Source organism: Leopardus geoffroyi, chromosome C3 (assembly GCF_018350155.1).
Source record: "Leopardus geoffroyi isolate Oge1 chromosome C3, O.geoffroyi_Oge1_pat1.0, whole genome shotgun sequence".
Classification (NCBI taxonomy): Eukaryota; Metazoa; Chordata; class Mammalia; order Carnivora; family Felidae; genus Leopardus; species Leopardus geoffroyi.
This window is the reverse complement of record NC_059338.1, coordinates 18,906,893-18,925,464: the sequence shown is the minus strand read 5'-3', so window position 1 is coordinate 18,925,464 and position 18,572 is coordinate 18,906,893. Positions and strand designations below refer to the sequence as shown.

Genomic DNA, 18,572 nt, shown 5'->3' with positions numbered 1-18,572 from the left:
CAAAGAGCTTACTGCTGATGTTTTGTCCTGAGATTTTTATCAGGTCTTACATTAAAGGTCTTTCATATCTTTTGGATTTATTTTCATATATGGAGTAAAGTAGTGGTCCATTTTGATTCTTTTTCATTCAGTTTTCTCAACACAAAGAGAAAATCAGATTACCTTGACATAAATGAAAACGGAAATGCAATTTTTCAAAGCCTATGGGAAACAACAAAAGAATTTCTAAGATAGAAGTTCATAGTGATACAGGCCTACTTCAAAAGGAGAAGTTACAACTCACACTACAGAAATACAAAGGATGATAAGAGATTAATATGAACAATTATATGCCAACATATTGGATAACCTAGAAAACATGGATAAAATCCTGGGAAGACACAACGTTCCAAGAGTTAACACAAATATAAAAAATCTGAATTGAGTGATTACAAGTATTGAAAGTAATTCAGTAATTTAAAACTCCCCCAAAACTAACATCTAGGACCAAAAGATTCACAGGTGAATTTTACCAAACATTTAAAGAAGAGTTAGTTCTGGTTCTCCTCAAATTACTCCCCAAATTGAAGAATAATGAATATTTCCAAACTTATGGTTTTGAAGCTAGTATTACTCTGATACTAAAACTAGACAATGACAGCACAATAAAAGAAAGTTACAGGGCATTATCCCTGGCAAACATAGATGCAAGAATCCTCAACAAAATATTAGCAAATTTAATTGAACAATATATTGAAAGGATCATATACCAAATTGAGTGGGAGCTATTCCAGAGATGTAAGGATGGCTCAGCATCTGCAAATCAATCAACATGATCCCACATTAACAAAACAGAGGACACAAATCATATGATCTTCTTGGAAGCACCTGGGTGGCTCAGTGGGTTAAGCTTTTGACTTCAGCTCAGGTCATGATGTCACAGTTCCAGGGTTCAAACCCTTCCTTGGGCTCTGCACTGTCTCCGCTTTCTTTCCCCTCCCCCTCTCTTGTGTTCTCTCTCTCAAAAATAATTAAATATTAAAATCATATGATCTTCTCAATAATGCAGGAAAAGGATTTGACAAAATTTAATAGCTATTTATGATAAAAAGTCTCAACCAAGTGGGATTACATTTGTACCTCAACATAATAAAAGCTATATACGGCAAATGTATAGCTAACATCATACTTAATATGAGAAATTGGAAGTTTCTCCTCTAAGACCAGGCATAGGACAAGGGTGCCCACTCTCACCACTTTTATTCAGCATAGTAGTGGGAGTCCTAGACATATCAATTAGGCAAGAAAAAGGAATAAAATGCATATAAATTGGAAAGGAGGAAATAAAACTATTTTTATTTGTGGATGACATAATACTGTATATAGAAAATGCTAGACTTCACCAAAAAACTGCTAGAACTAAAAATGAATTCAGTAGAGTTGTAGAGTACAAAATTAACATACAGAAATTTGTAACCTTTTTATATGCTAATAATGAGCTATGAGAAAGAGAAATAAAATAATCCCAATTACAACTGCATCAAAAAAAAAAATACCTAGCAATAAATTTAATCAAGAAAGTAAAAATCCTGTACTCTGAAAACTGTAAGATACTGACAAAAAAAAAAATAAAATAAAAGAGAGAGAGAGAGATGACATAAAAAATGAAATAAAATATATTTTGCTCATGAATTTGGAAGAAATAATATTGTTAAAATGTCTGTACTTCCCAAAGAAATCTACAGATTTAATGCAATCCTCATTAAAATATCAATGGTATTTTTCACAGAACTAGAGCAAAGAATTTTAAATATGTATATAACCACAAAAGACCCTGAAGAGCCAAAGCAATCTTGAGAAAGAAGAATAAACAAAGCTGGAGGCTTCAAGCTCCCTGATTTCAAAATTTCAAACTATATTACAAAGCTATAGTGATCAAAACAGAGATTAACAGAGTTTAAGTAACATATACATGTGTGTATGTGTGTGTGTGTGTGTGTGTGTGTGTGTGTATATATATACACATTAAATTATTGAATCACTTTCAATACTTGTAATAACTCAATTCAGATTTTTTGTATTTGTTTTAACTTTTGGAACGTTATGTCTTCCCAGGATTTTATCCATGTTTTCTAGGTTATCCAATATGTTGGCATATAATTGTTCATATTAATCTCTTATCTTCTATTATATATATTATATATTATATATATAACATATATATATAATATATAATATATATATAATCTCTTTTTCCCTAAGTAATGCAGGTATTTTTGTTTTTATATGTGAAGATATTTACACCATAAGCAAAGGACAAAGCTGGAAATAGAAACCAATTTCATAACTGCAATTTGGTTCCCCTTTTGGTAATCAAATTGTTTCATTTTCTATGCTTGAAAATCTAGTGTCCCATTATAGTTAAGCATAATATGGATATTTCTGACTTGAAATATAGCCCTTTTGGAAATTTTAATGTCATTTTTCAATAGCTTAAACTGTAATATGTCAGAAAACTTAAAAGCAAGTGTTGAAGAGGCCTAAGCAATCTAAAGAGACTTTAGGTTTGATCTTAAAGTCCATGTTTTAATTTTTATTTTAATTTTTTTAATAAGAGGGAGTCTTCCAGGTTTTCCCTTAGAAACCATTCAAAAACAAATCCACCCAGCTTACTTATCTGATTTCCTCACTGGTAACAGATTAGTAGTAGATTTTCAGGAAGACAAAAAGGGCTGAAAGTTGGATTCATAGTTTTATCAATAGATTACAGTTATAGTGAGATAAGGGGATGGGAAACCCACCAAACAGGCCAAATGACACCTCAGTAAAATACATCTGAATAACACCTCAGTCATTTTTAGCAGGTCCCACAATGCAGAGGCAAATACCTTTATACTCAATATGTTATAAAGATGATTGGTGTATCAATAGAACCAAGAAAAGAGGAAATTGTGATTAAGGAGCAGATTAGTTTATTTTTTACTTTTGAAAGTTTTTCATAGAAAATAATTACAATGTGAAATTTAAAAAAAAAGAACAGTGAATCAAAGTTGGATCGTCAAGAATAAATCCCTTTGAAAGTTCTTCCCTAGCAATGTTGAATGAATGAGATATGAATGAACAGGGGTTTGCTTTTGTAATCTTTCATGAGGAAAAGGGAAAAAAAAACATAATTTGAAATTATGTACCCACTGAGGAATTATCTTTTTTTTTTAAATGTTTATTTATTTCTGAGACAGAGCATGAGAGGGGGGCGGCAGAAAGAGGGAGACACAGAATCCGAAGCAGGCTCCAGGCTCTGAGCTGGCAGCACAGAGCCCAAGGCAGGGCTCGAGCTCGCAAACCGTGAGATCCTGACCTGAGCCGAAGTCAGTCACTCAACAGACTGAGCCACCCAGGCGCCCCTATCTTTTTCTTTTAAGATTTTTGTTTACTAGCTAGGTGGGCTTTAGTGTTTACTGTGGCTAAGAATCACCTGGTTGCATGACTAAAAAGTATCTTCTGAGATTCAAAGTTAATAGACTTGGTGCTTTGTAACCATGGGTGCATGTGGTCTTTGGACTGCATTTTGAGAAATGCTTGCTGTTAACAAAGCTCCATGAAGTCCCAGAGGCACCATGGAGATATAGAAGTCCCTTTAGTAACCTGATATCTAGCGGCACCTGGGTGGCTCAGTCGGTTGAGTGTCCGACTTAGGCTAAGGTCATGATCTTATGGTTCCTGAGTTCAAGCCCCACTTCTGGCTCTGGGCTGACAGCTCAGAGCCTGGAGCCTGCTTTGGATCCTGTGTCTCCCTCTCTCTCTGACCTTCCCCCACTTGTGCTCTGTCTATCAAAAATAAATAAAATGTAAAAAAAAAAATTTAAATAAAAAAAAGAAACCTGATATCTGAAGGTTAGAAATGGGAAGAAATAATATAACAAGGATTAGCATTTAGGAAAGAGGTAATGGAATAGGAAGACAAAAATGCAGTGCGAGTCCACATTGGATTTTTGTTATTTTATTTCTTTAAATTTTTTTAATGTTTATTTATTTCTGAGAGAGAGACAGAGTGCAAGCAGGGATGGGGCAGAAAGAAACACACACACAGAATCTGGAGCAGGCTCCAGGCTCTGAGCTGTCAGCACAGAGCCGGACGCGGATCTCCACGAACCTGGAGATCATGACCTGAGCGGAAGTCAGACACCCAACTGACTGAGCCACCCAGGTGCCCCAAATTTGTGTTATTTTATTTCTAAATTTATTTCAGGAAATAGATACATACATGCTTTTAAAATGACTAAGCTTTGGGTCCTTTTCACCTATGTTATGTTTCCATTAATTTTTTATGATAAATGATTATATTAATCATACTCTTCAGCCTGTGTTTCAACTTGAAACAATAATGCAGAGGGGTGCAGCCCTACAGAATGTGATTGCAATATTACTGAGAGATTTGTTCAATTTATTCCTCACCCCAGCTCTTAGAATTTTACGAATGTGGATGTAATTCATGTTGATTATAAGATTCTTCTTTCTCATATAATTTTGTTTGTAAGATGACAAAAAGTCGTCTTAGTGACTTTTTGTGATAACCAGTTACTAAAGAAATTGGGTTTATCCGAGCTTTTTTTGTGTGGGCAAAGCCAATTATTGTTTGGAAAAGAAAGAAAGAAAGAAAGACAGAAAGAAGGAAAGAAAGAGAGAAAGAAAGAGAGAAAGAAAGAAAGAAAGAAAGAAAAAGAAAGAAAGAAAGAAAAAGAAAGAGAGAGAGAGAGAGAAAGAAAGAAAGAAAGAAAGGAAAAGAAATGACAGCAGAACTGTTTCTGTAATGACCAGTTGAAACAAGAAATCCACTTCTGTCTTTTTAATTATTCCTGAGTCTGTGGAGTTTTGAAATGGTGTGCTTATCAGTTCTCTCGGGCGCTTGTTTAATTGGGTGACAAATGGAAGAATATGACAGTTACAGTATGAAAGTTTAGCTAGTCTGTGCACAGGCATTAGTTGTCTAGTATAAAAAGATAACTGAAGTCAGAGATTTTGACATGCTTAAGGAATTCAGAAATATCGAATACTGCTGAAACTTCAAAAGGCTACAATAAAAAGTTTTATATTTTTAATCATAAGCAATAAGATATGTTTTAATAAGTAGTTCAGAATAGTGATATTAAATATGGAATTTTAGAGGAGTGATACAAAAAATTTTGGTAAGGTATTTTTTTTTAATAAGATAGTGGGATCTGTGCAAAATGGTATAATACCCTATACTGGCTCCTAAATTAAAACAAAAAATAAAAAATAAAAATAATGAAAGAGCTTGATTAATTGAAAAAAAAATTAATGTTTATTTATTTCTGAGAGAGACAGCGTGTGAGCGGGAGAGGGGCAGAGAGAGAGGGAGATACAGAATCTGAAGCTGACTCCAGGCCCCAAGCTGGCAGCACGGAGCCCGACATGGGACTTGAACTCATGAACCGTGAGATCATGACTCAAGCTGAAGTTGGACGTTTAACCGACTGAGCCACCCAGGCGCCCAAGATTAATTTTTAAGCACAAAAAAAGCCTATATCTAATAAGTTGTCTTGCTTTAGTATCCCAGTATGGCAGAGCATTTTGCAGTTGGCATTTTGCTAGTGACAGATTGTCCCAGGGTGTGCTTTGTATGCACTACTTGTCATGGTGGATTGACAGTACCCTTGAATCTGCTGCCATCTTTCTCCAATATTGTGTTAGGTTCTTTCACTCCAGTACTTGAAATTTGTACCTGCACGTTTTGTTTTAAGTTTATTTATTTTTGAGGGAGAGAGAGCGGGAGGAGGGGCAGAGAAAGGGGGAGAGAGAGAATCCCAAGCTGGCTCTACGCTGCCAGCCATGAGCCCAATGCAGGGCCAGAACCCATAAACCATGAGAACATGACCTGAGCTGAAACCAAGAGTCAGACACTTAACAGACCGAGTCACCCAGGCGCCCCTGCATCTGCCCATTTTTTAGTTACTTTGATAAGAAAAGCAAAATAGATAATTTGATTGATAAATTTTTATATTATATGGAGCCTCAGCTCACAATTAACTACTTGACTGAGACTCTGGGTGAGTACTAAATGGACAGAATGGGCAGATTTAGAAATATGCTGATAAAATAAATTATAGAACAGGGATAAATGAAGTGAGAGGCTATGTTTAGTGTAACTCTTTGCTCACTCAACCTGGCAACACGTCTTGTTTGTGGACTCAGTGGCATTTGCTCAGTCCTAGGTGACAGTGTATAACATCTTGGATATGTTCAATCTAACTGCTTCTCTACTTTTTCCATTGAAGAAGAGAGAACACTTAAAGATAGACGCATATCTTGGAGTGGTTGGATCTAAACATACAGAAAAGATTTGGAAAAGGAATAACAAAAACCATAAGGGATAGTCCGTGCATGTTTTTTTGCAATTAGAGATGACTGTCTCCAAGGCTAAGGACCCTTTTCGAATCCAATCCTTTGTTATATTAAATTTAGCCTTTTGTGTAACTCCTAATTTTGTATTTTTGCTTAAAAGGGACAGCTGACAACATTGTTGTTGAAAATGATTGTAAAACACTCTTAGTTTTATGTGATGATTCCCATAATATTTGTATTCTGAACTTGGGTTTAGAAATAGATTTTTTTTTTTTTTTGCTGTTGTATTTTAGAGTTTGTGATCATTTGAAGTAAATTCAATAACTAAAAGGCAATGAGATTGCAATTCATAGAATAAACAGAAAACAAAATCATTTTTAAATATTTTACTTCTTCTGTTTGCTTTCATTTTTAAAATAAATATAATGAATGCTGCCTTGGATCATTTTTATTTTTTGGGTGAAGCCACAGAAATGAACCTCTGGCTCCTGAGTTCCCTCAAATGTAGTTTCTTTGGTCTGGGGGAAGTGGCATTCAGGTCCACACCGGCCACAAGAACTGCAGTGCCTGCCTAAGGACTCTCACCAGAATGCAGGTGACATGCCCAGGCCCCAAACCAGGTTGTAAGCTCTTTGTTGTTTGTAGCTGCCCTGTGGCAGTGACACTTCTCTTTTTTTAATTATTAATACTGAATCCATCAGAAAACTCTAAGGCAACTCTAGTGTAATAACAATATTCCTTTAGACTTCATATAATGAAGTACAAAGTTCCCATTTATGTAACACGATCAGTTACAGGTACACAAATGTAGCATTTAGGAAAATGTCAATTTTCTAAGTGTGTATATATATGTAGTTAGAAACCTAATGAAAACTTTTTTTTTCTATATAGTTTCTTCCAATTGCTGTGATTTTAAGCTCTGCGTTATTTATAAAATAAATCAAACAGCATCTGTAGGAGTGAGCTTATAGATTTGGCCTCTTTAAGACCAATCAAGTGCCACACACTGAAATTCCATGGTAACCTGGGATTAAGCACAAAGGAGTCCTGATGTTATTTGGCAACCTCGCTGTGACTAAATTGTGTCCACTTTACCTTATTCCATATCAAACTGAATAGACACTTTAAGAAAATTTCTTTTTTCTAGCCTCATGTGTAATTTTATATTTTAAAATGTACCAAAAGACATATATGGACTGTCTCAACAGGTTTACATGTGGGTGTTTGTGTATAATTGTGATGGAGGGTGATTTATGGGGTATGAAAAAAATAGGTCAATCATTATAGCCATGCCTGGACTCATGGTGGCAGGTGTAAGTGAAAACTGCACTAAAGCAATTGCTCTCCAAGAAGACATACTCTGTTTTGTCCCTAAATGAAGTGTACCCTGTCTTTTGTATTATTCTCTTCACAACTTAATAGTTTATTTCACATGCTATATTTTGATCTACATGGTGTCTCATTCCTTACATTTTACAATTCATAGTTCTGTTGTTTATTCTGCACATGCGTTATGAAAATACATAACTTATTATTATTTATGATCATACATTTTATCCTGTTTACAGTATCACTGCTCCTCCTGTAGAATAAAGTCCAGATAGCTTTTTAAAATGCAATCCTATAAATGGATGATTCTAATATTTAAAAGTGTGTTATTTATTGAAATTATGGAGAGTAAAATTAGGAGAAATAGTTTTCAGCGTAAAGTTATTTGCATAGATAAATAATTCAACAGTGGTGTATGCTCCTTTACATTCAATTTGTATTTGATTCGTATTTGTGCTTCCTATGTAAATATATGAGTCATCTGAGCATTGATTATATATCATGTACTATTTTAAACTTCTTTTAAACAGCTAGAACAGGTTCAAGAAACATTGATGATGTCAATATATTTTAAATCATGATATTAATTGTGTATATAATGCACTAAGTATAATGTGTGTTATAATGTGAAAATGCAATTAAATTTTGCATCTACTCATGTACATTGATCTACTCATGTATTTTTCACTTGAGGACATATAGCATTTTGTATATGAATTTGTAATTTCCCCACAAAACTTAGTATAAATAACAAAGTAACTTTAAAAGTAAACGATGTTCTTGCTACTAGAATATCATTATTCCAATATGAACATTTTCATATGCTTTTTGTAAGTAACAACATGTTTGAAAATTCTTTCTTAATTAAATATTAAGCCCCAGAAATATTGCAGCAGGATAAAGAACTCAGACTATATTGAGTTGCAGTTTGATATTAAGTGCTCAGTAAAAGGTTAAAATAAGAATTAATGACTGGCAGAGGAAAAAAACGGTAAAAATACATTTAAACTTAATATTCATATTTGAAAGTAAACAGAAATGATGCATGTGTGTAATTTCTAATTATTATATATAATTTATAATCAAGTACCATATATAATATCATAAAATTATATAATATCATAAATGAATATCATATGATAAAATTATTGTGCATTTAATTATAACATATCTAAGACTTATATAGTTACATATATATAATTATGTATGTTTTAGTATCCTATCATGATTTAATTATAAATAATGGGTTACAACATATATATTATACCATATATAAATTTATATATATATATATTTTTTTTTAATTTTTTTTTTCAACGTTTATTTATTTTTGGGACAGAGAGAGACAGAGCATGAACGGGGGAGGGGCAGAGAGAGAGGGAGACACAGAATCGGAAACAGGCTCCAGGCTCTGAGCCATCAGCCCAGAGCCCGACGCGGGGCTCGAACTCACGGACCGCGAGATCGTGACCTGGCTGAAGTCGGACGCTTAACCGACTGTGCCACCCAGGCGCCCCTAAATATATATATTTGATATTGGTATTGTCTAAAGGTTTTTGTTATTTTGATAGGTTTAACCATATACAACTATAAAAGATCCTATTTTAGGACATAATAAAAAGTAATCAGCATTTGTATTGTACTCTTTAAAAGTCTAATGTAGCATAATATAAGAACATGTGGGAAGTTATATTTCAAGTCTTTAATAAATTAATACTTAGGGTAAAAGGTAATTCATTTGGCTTTTAAAAGCCAAGTTGTATTGTTGTATTAACCATCACATGGTAAAGTTGTATTAACCATCACATTCATGGCAATATTTGTTATTCATGAGAATGACCCAAGATACTACCCCATTCTAACTGACCTATACATCAATCTAGACCAGTTAAATTTTTATTTACTGTAACTCTATTGCTAAAGAGAGAGGGAAAGGTAGAGGGAGAATGAATTAAATTGATGAAGGCAAACAAAGTTTAAAACCCTTACATATAGAACTTGAAAGCCAGTATGATGCTCAGAATGGGCCTTTGATTGATGAGTCAGGAGGTTTAAGACCCAGTTCCAGCTCTAATTTCACTTACATGATACTGAGCATGCTCCATAACCTCTCTGGGCTCCAGATACTTCATTTGTGTAATGAGATGGTGAGGCTGGATGGTTTCTAAGACTCCTGATAGTTCTAAAACTTTTTGTATGCTGTACCTGCTGCATTTTCTTCAAGAGGTTCTCAGAAAAGTTGAATAAATGAATGTAAATATTCTTTTGTTATTTCGAACTAAAACTAACATATTTATCCACCAATTTATTTCACAATCATTGGATTCCTACCATGTGTGAAGTACTGTGTGTAATTATGAATAGGGAGTTTACAGTTCAATAAGTGAAGAAAATAATGTGAACAGACAAGTGTAATTTTATAATTGCCAGGGGCACCTGGGTGGCTCACTTGATTGAGCGTCCGACTTCGGCTCAGGTCATGATCTCATGGCTCTGGGGTTCAAGCCTGGCATCAGGCTCTTTGCTGACAGCTCAGAGCCTGGTGTAAACCTGCTTAGGATTCTGTGTCTTCCTCTATCTCTGCCCCTCCCCCACTCATCCTTTGTCTCTCTCTGTCTCAAATATAAACATTAAAAAAATTATAATTGCCATAACAAAACATAAAGAAAATTTTGTGATAAAATAAAGGATTAAGCTATTAAAATATCTTGAGAAGGTTAATCTCCCAATTCTTAGTATATTTATTCCCTAAAATAATTTTCTACTCTTGGGAAATAGTGTTTCTCATGGCTACTCACTGATGAGTTTATTAGGAAAAGGCTAATTGCTTTTCATAAGAAATAATTGTGCTTTTTGAATTATGAGTACTTAACAAAATAAAAAAGAAATAAGGATGGTACTCCTAAGGATGGTTATGGTATTCCTAGTGGAAAACTGATTTATCATGTGTTTATCCTTTAGATCATAGAATAGTCATCACCATGGCCTTGAACAAAAACAAAATAAATATAACATTTCAATATTAAAAGTGGATCGGATTGGATTGGATTTTTAAAAACTCCTTACAAAAGAGCTACATTGTACTTATCAGTATTCTATTGTTTCCTATGCACAATCAATGATGATATAAAATTATCCAAAAAACTACTTCAATGTACTCTAATATAATTTCGAAGCAAATGAAATCTAAGAAAAAATAGGAGGAAAAAGCTGTAAAGTTTGAAGTTCATGAAAATTTGGTCGATGAATAAAAGATGGTCTTGAACAGCTGTTTCTTCTAGTTTCAATGATTTTCGTGTCTGGTAAACGGAAGATGGTAAATAAATGAGAACAGAGGAGAAAAGCAGTTGTTACTTTATTGTTTGAAGTTCCAACATAAACATTTATTATTTTTGTCATTAAAAATTATGCATTGGAACAAAAAGGATACTGCCATTCCATATTTTTTCTTATCATATGGTCAATAAATAGTTCACAAGTGACAAGCCATTGTAATGGTTATCTGTTTTATACTTTAAGAGGTATAAAAAAAAAACGTCCCCCTATTGATTTCAGATAAAGTTTCCAGGAACATTACAAGCTTTTTTTTTTTAAAATGTGCATTTATAGATCTGCGATAAAGAGATATATTATTCATATGATCATGCATTTTATTGAATTGTCGATAAACAATAATCAGTTTAGCCAAAATGACAAACTAATGCTTTGCTTCATTCTGTAAAAAGCCTAGAGCAATGTCACATTCACAGAGCTATGTATATAATGGATGTGTGTGTATAATTTTACGAAGTATATATTCATTTTCTTTTGCTTTTTTCCCTCAACATGGATGAAGATATTCTCATATAATCATACTTGTTTTGAGAGACTCCTTGATTGTCTTCAATACTACAGATCAGAAAACTGTTTCTATTTTTCTTGTAGCTACTGTTGTTCTTTTCATTTTATGTAATTGAACTATTTTTTTCCTATACCAATATTTCTAGCTTAGTCTGTGGATTATTCTTACTATATTGTGCTCTAATTGTGTATTGATGTGATTTTGTACAAAATTTCTACGTAGTCTCTTTCAAGGGTGAGTTTGATTTAGGAAGGTTTAAAATTCAGCCCCCTGCTCTCTAACTACAAAGAAAGGTGTTAATTAACATTCAGCACTGACATCAGAAAAAGTATTGTGATCTTAATAACCTTGATTGAGAGGTAGAGTATGGATAATTTCAATAAATTTACATGAATTGAGATCATCTTGTGCCTTTGCTTTTTAATAGTAAACATTTACACATACTTTACATTTATCTTGAATTAATTACTGTGGCCCAGGCACATGGTAAGCACTGTTTATGGATCACCTCATTTTTGTTTCCCAAGCACACTGTGCTTTAGGAAAATTTTAGTCATTCCACCCAATAGAAACTTGAAGCTTAAATAGCTTAAGTTGGTGGAGCTACAGTAGTGACCTGGGCATGTTCATTTAAGTCTGTTTTCTTCAAAATATATAACATTATTATGATTTTGACTGCAAATATTTTAAATATGTATTGCCTGACTTTGAAGATGATGGACTCTTAATAGTGCAATTTCGTTTAGGAATGTGGCATGTTTTTTTTGTGTGTTTACTCTTTTGTCCCATTTTCTTCACTGTTTTAATATTTAAAAAAATTTGCTTCAGATAGTTTTTCTTCAACTAGTTCTCATTGAATTGATTTTATTACTCCACTGCATCGCTGTGGCATTATATCATCTTTAGACTATGTAAAACTGTAGAGAAATTTGATAGAAAATCATAAAGATGGTTTATTTCCGAGTGAAATATTTGTACCATTTTATTTTAATCTAAATTAACGTGACTCTATACTATTGGTTAATATAATTACTTCCAAGGAATTTCTTTGAGTTAAGAAGGTTCTATATTCTTTTAGACTGTAAAAATCTCCCAACTGCGAAAATAGTAAGCAGTAGTTTCTTGCAACAACATAGGAACAATATAGGAAAAATTGAAAGGATCTTTTGTATCCGCTCTGATCTTTAACAATATATTTAAAACCCAATCTGCATAGAGGCACCTGGGTGGCTCACTTTGTTGAGTCTCTGACTTCAGCTCAGGTCATGATCCAGTGGTTTGTGAGTTCAAGCCCCATATCAGGCTCCCTGCTGTCAGCACAGATCTTGCTTCGGATGCTTTGTCTCCTTCTCTCTGACCCTCTCCCACTTGTTCCCTCTCAAAAAGAAGCATTTAAAAAATTGTTTTAAATAAAACACAATTCACATAAGTCAATGATAGAAATAAACACCACATTTGTTATATTTTGAAGACATATTTGTCCTAAACACGTTCAGAAGGTTCGATTTTTCTTTCGACTCCTGGTAAAATCGCCTCTTCTGTGTTTGCTACTCCTCACTGGTCCTTCAACTTCCACGAACACATACAGTTTTCTTCATAGTGCTCAGATACAATCACAAACCACTGTGACACCTCAGAGAGGGCATCATTTTTGGATACTAAGGACTACATTCCCTTGCTTTCAACATCCTCCTTCCAATAGATGAATAAAAGAAATTTAAAAAAATATTTTCTCATTCGATATCACAGTTCTCAAAACACTGAAAGCTATCAGTACTGCATTGTTGTCAGTCGGTATTCATTTTTTTTTAGTCTTACTCATTGTTATGTTTATCTGTTTAATCACTCTTCCATTTTTAGATTATACATGAAGACCTCTATACCAGATGTTCATCTATCAGCTGATGAACAGAAATTCAAGCTATTTGTGGTACCACCACATAATTCATTTTTGGTAGAGTTAATATATCTATAGAAATGCTTATAGAATAAATTGGCTTTGGGGCGCCTGGGTGGCTCAGTCGGTTGAGCGTCCGACTTCAGCCCGGGTCACGATCTCGCGGTCTGTGAGTTCGAGCCCCGCGTCAGGTTCTGGGCTGATGGCTCAGAGCCTGGAGCCTGTTTCCGATTCTGTGTCTCCCTCTCTCTCTGCCCCTCCCCCGTTCATGCTCTGTCTCTCTCTGTCTCAAGAATAAATAAACGTTAAAAAAAAAATTAAAAAAAAAGAATAAATTGGCTTTTATTAGTTTCTTTTCATTTCATTTCCTTGATAGTACTAAAGAAATAAGGATGGATGCATTTATTAATGTTGACACTAATAAGACATGTAAGAGCCTTAAATATGAAACCATTGAAAATAAGACGTTTGCATTTTGACTGTGCTAGAGTTTGTGAATTTTTATATTAAATCATAAAAGTATTAGCGAATTCACTTTTGAGTGATAATAAACAAAATAAAATTATAAATTGGGGCTCCTGGGTGGCTCAGTCAGCGAAGCTTCTGACCCTTGGTTTTAGGTCAGTTCATGACCTCTCGATTCATAGGTTTGTGTGTGCCCTGACAGGACAGAATCTGCTTGGGATTCTCTCTCCCTCTCCTTCTGCCCCTCTTCTGCTTGTGCTCTCTTTTTCTCTTTCAAAAACAAATAATAATTAAAAAATAATAAAATTATAAATAGGATCTGCTAGATTTTTATTATTGTATATTGGGAAAAGCAAGAAATTAAATCAATCTGTAGATATAGAAAGGTATTCAAAGTTCTAAATTTATAAACCCATTATTTAAATTTCCTGAATTTATTCTCAAAAACACAGTGACTTAATATAACTGAAGGTCTGTAAAGAGATGGAATACTACCATTGATCTTCTTTCAAAAGTTAAGTGTCAAAAGATTGCCTTCTAAATTCCAAGATCTCATATCTCAATAAACGTGTGCTTGAAGCCAATTTTATTTCTTTTTATTTATTTATTTTTTTAAGTTTATTTATTTTGGGAGAGACAGAGTCAGTGTGAGTAGGGGAGGGGCAGACAGAGAGGGAGAGAGAGAGAATCCCAAGCAGGCTCCGCACTGTCAGCACACAGCCTGATGCAGGGCTCAAACCCACAAAACCGTGAGATCATGACCTAAGGCAAAACCGAGAGTGGGACGCTTAGCCAACTGAGCGACCTCGGTGCCCCAGCCAATTTTACTTCTTAAAAATTCCTTACAATGACAAATGCTGGAATTTGTTTCTATTATTTTGATGTCTGTGTGTGCTGGTGGACCGTAGTTAAACTACATGATAGGACAACATGAAGATTTAAGTTACATGAAACCTTAAGTATTTCCTTTGATGGCTTTAATCCTCCTTTTACCCTTTTGTTAATCATCTATATTTAAATGTCATGTGGATATACACACTCATACTCATACATGTATGCTATGCATATCAACATTAGATATGATTTCCCTGAAAAAAATAAGGGATGGTCAGTATCACCATTGGAATAGAGTGGTGGGGAGTAGACAAAGTTGGTGTGATGTTAGGAAAAAGTATTGCTTTGCGCATGGTACACTGCATTCTCAACTATTGCTTTGTACTCATAGTCAATATACATTGTTTTAAAGGACTTGTTACAAAATATCATAGAGCTGTCATGGTACAAATTATACCTTCACTCAGTGCATCTGAGCTGACATGTCTATCCCTTTGTCTTTGATTATTACCTATAAGTGTTTGACTCCCAAGTTAGTAATCCCATCTTCGACATAACTTCTAAGAAATAGATCTGCACTGTTACTCCTACTGGATGTTTCTGGTTGAAAATGTTATTCCATTCAGAAGTCAGAATGCTCAAAACCAAATTCTCTTACATGTTCTCCACAGTGGACCCTATTTGCAACGTATCATAATGTTATCACTTATGCTCAAAACCTCAGTTTCCTTTTCCTCCCTCCACTGTGTATATTTTCAGTGTTTCCTAATCTTGCCAGGTCCAATTGTTTTATATAATCTGTCTTCTTCAGATAAATGTTATTGCCACTGCTTTATTCAGGCTTTATCATCTCAATAATGACCTTACTGACTTCCTTGTTATGATTTTCCCCCTCAAACTGTCCCCTTCTTTTTCACTTCATCATGGGCTTATACAAGAACCTAGTATGTGATGTGGATATTATAGTGAACAAAATAGGCAGTATTTCCTGCACTTGTGGAACTTGCATTCCGATGAGAGGTGTCAACGGTAATCATGATAAATGATTAAATTATACTGCATGTTAGAAGCTGAAAACTACTTTGGAAAAAGTAGAACAAGGTAAGGAGGAAAGGAAATAATGGTTCAAAGAGGGAAGTGTGGGAAGTTGTATTCATTGAAAATAGGCTTGTCCAAGTAGTCCTAAGAGAGTGACATTTGAACAAAAACTTGAAAGAAGTGAAACAGTGAGCTTATAAATATTTTGAGGAAGAGCATTCCAGATGCAGGAACAGCAGGTCAGAAATCCCAAGGTCGGAAAATAGCTAGCATGTTCACAAAGGGTAAGTGTAGTTGGAGTGGAGTAAACAAGGAAAAGAGGAGAGGGGATGAGTTTAGAGAGGTAACAGGGATAACTGGATAGTATGACATTTGTTTAGTTCTAGGAAGGGTTCTGGGTTTTACCCTAAGTAAGATGGAAAGCCATCATGGAGTTGTGAATGGTGAAATGAGATGATGTGAATTAATTTTGGAAACTGTTCTGGTTGTTGTGTGGAGAGTATCTTTTTTTAAAATACAAAGATCAAAAAAAAATACAAAGATCATCACAATATTTCCCTGCTTCAAACTATGTTTTTTTTTTTAATTATCCTGAGGATAAATTTAATTTCTCTTTATTTCCTAAACTCCTCCTCATCTCCTAATACTCTACATCCCAAGAGACCCATGGAAAAATTAGTCTGCGACATGTAATTCCATAATTAAGTGCTATGGCTGAGCACTGCAAACCCCAACTTTATAGAAATGGGAAAAATACAAGTGGAATCCAGTAAGGAATATTTTGTGTGGGTGTTTGAAAATGTGCTTAATCTTGAGGAGAGATAAAATAAGTTAGTCAAAGGGGAGAAAAGAAAGACGGGGGTGGAGGATGTATAATCAAAGGCATAGAATTAAGAATGTCCAGCTGGAAAGCAAGTTAATGTGTGTTGGGGATAAATGGGACAGATGGAAATCAAGCAAAAGAGTTTGGACTTTGAAGGCACCATAAAAGATGGGGAAATTATAGATTTTTAAGTAGAATAAAATAATAAAATCAGTTTTTAGACAGTAGCCGGACAGATGGGTCTGATTTATTGAGGAAAAATGAACAAACAAAAAACAATTCTCATACGAGTCAGAACTTGCTATCTAAAGGGGCATGGCCTTGTCATATCTTGGTTAAAATCAATGACCTTAGGTGAGTGATGCTTTTGACCAAAAAGAGCTTTCTATTATTGTTCCCAGAAGATTTATGCCTAGCCAAAGGAAAGAGAATGGAATTGAAGACAAAGGGAGTTATTTGTCTTCTCTGTGCTTAGGTGTGTGTATTGTTGGTATGTATCAGATCCTATGCCTTTCAGTGATGTTTACTGTCCAACATATAATATCAGTGTGTGACAGCTACATTGAGCTAAAAGAACATGGTGAAGTCTGATTTATATAATAAAGTTGATGTTTTGTTTGTCAGGTAACAGAAACACGGACTGGTCCTCTTGGCTGCAGTAACTATGACAACTTAGATTCTGTCAGTTCTGTTCTGGTTCAGAGTCCTGAGAATAAGATTCAGTTGCAAGGTATGTAGCTAAAACTTCGTTAATTCTCTACAAGTCTGGATAATAATTACCCAGTTGTGATTTCTTTCTCCTTCCCTTCCCCCACCCCCTCCCTCTTCCTCCTCCTCCTCCTCCTCCTCCTCCTCCTTCTTCTTCTTTTTCTTCTTCTTCTTGTTAACAAGCCATATATGCAGCACTAGGCTGTTAAAATTCTTATAAAATGCTAATTTCCTATTTTTAATTGCTAATAACATTCTATACCAGATGAAGAAAATGTTAAAATTCACTTTACTTCTAAATTAGGTAATCTGTGGCAATTGAAAATTTATCATGATATTTTACTTCTATACAGTAATCTTTATCTCAATATGTAGCTGTGTTTTCATAGGTTTGTCTGGGTTTGACTTTTTCCTTATAGATTCTAGTAAAAGTTGTAGCCGTATCAATGCACAGAGTAGCATGAACTGTTGACATTTTAAGTATAACATAATATCTAAGCGTTTCGGCTCAGGTCATGATCTCACATTTTCGTGAGTTCAAGCCCTATGGCTTGGGACTCTCTCTCTCCCTCTCTCTGCCCCCTCCCCCATCTGCACTGTCTCTACCTCTCTCAAAATCAATAAATGAACTTTAAAAATAAGTAAATAACTAAACAAACAAACATAGCCTAATATGGTACATAGAGCTGAGTTTGTCCTCTGATAGACACTTATTTGAGAATATATTAACAAAATATTTATATTTGCATTACTTCCATCATAGAGATAGATTATGTGATAATGGTAATAATTTGCCTTTTGTTTTCTATTGCTATATTTTGTAAGAAAACTCAATAGAGGATTTTTAAATAACTTGTAACAAATATACTGTCCTCAAATGGGTCATTGGTGTGTGTACTTATTTATTACTTATTTATAATGACATGAAAGTTTATGAATACACATGTTTAAACCTGTACTAGTTGAAGAAGTTCAGAAAGGCCTTGTTTGTGGTGACATATTATCTAAATTAAGTTGACTGATCAACTTGATCAATTTTCAGTCACTCTTCTCTAGTCTACCTTTTCTCTCGTCTACTTTTTTCTTTAACTACGTAAGTTAGAGCTGCATTTACATTATTCAGTTTTACATAAGAATGCTCTAAAGTTCCAGAAATCAAGACATTTTCCCTCAACATTTCAATTTTCAAAAATGTAATAACTTTGGGTTATTTAAACTTACCTTAAATAATAAATGAATCTCATCTCTTTTCAATTGTATACAAATGAAAAAGGAAGTACTTAAAAATTTAAACT

The 18,572-nt window shown here is 34.2% G+C and overlaps 1 protein-coding gene across 3 annotated transcripts in view; it reads left to right on the top strand.

The window, feature by feature from the left end:
- The window catches only part of BRINP3 (BMP/retinoic acid inducible neural specific 3), a 413,695-nt gene that overhangs the window by 262,887 nt on the left and 132,236 nt on the right, over window positions 1–18,572 (top strand). For all 3 annotated transcript variants that reach the window (XM_045455783.1, XM_045455784.1, XM_045455785.1), the window contains exon 5: window positions 17,194–17,299. In XM_045455783.1, the coding sequence (XP_045311739.1) occupies window positions 17,194–17,299 (106 nt within the window). The remainder of the gene's footprint in view (window positions 1–17,193; window positions 17,300–18,572) is intronic.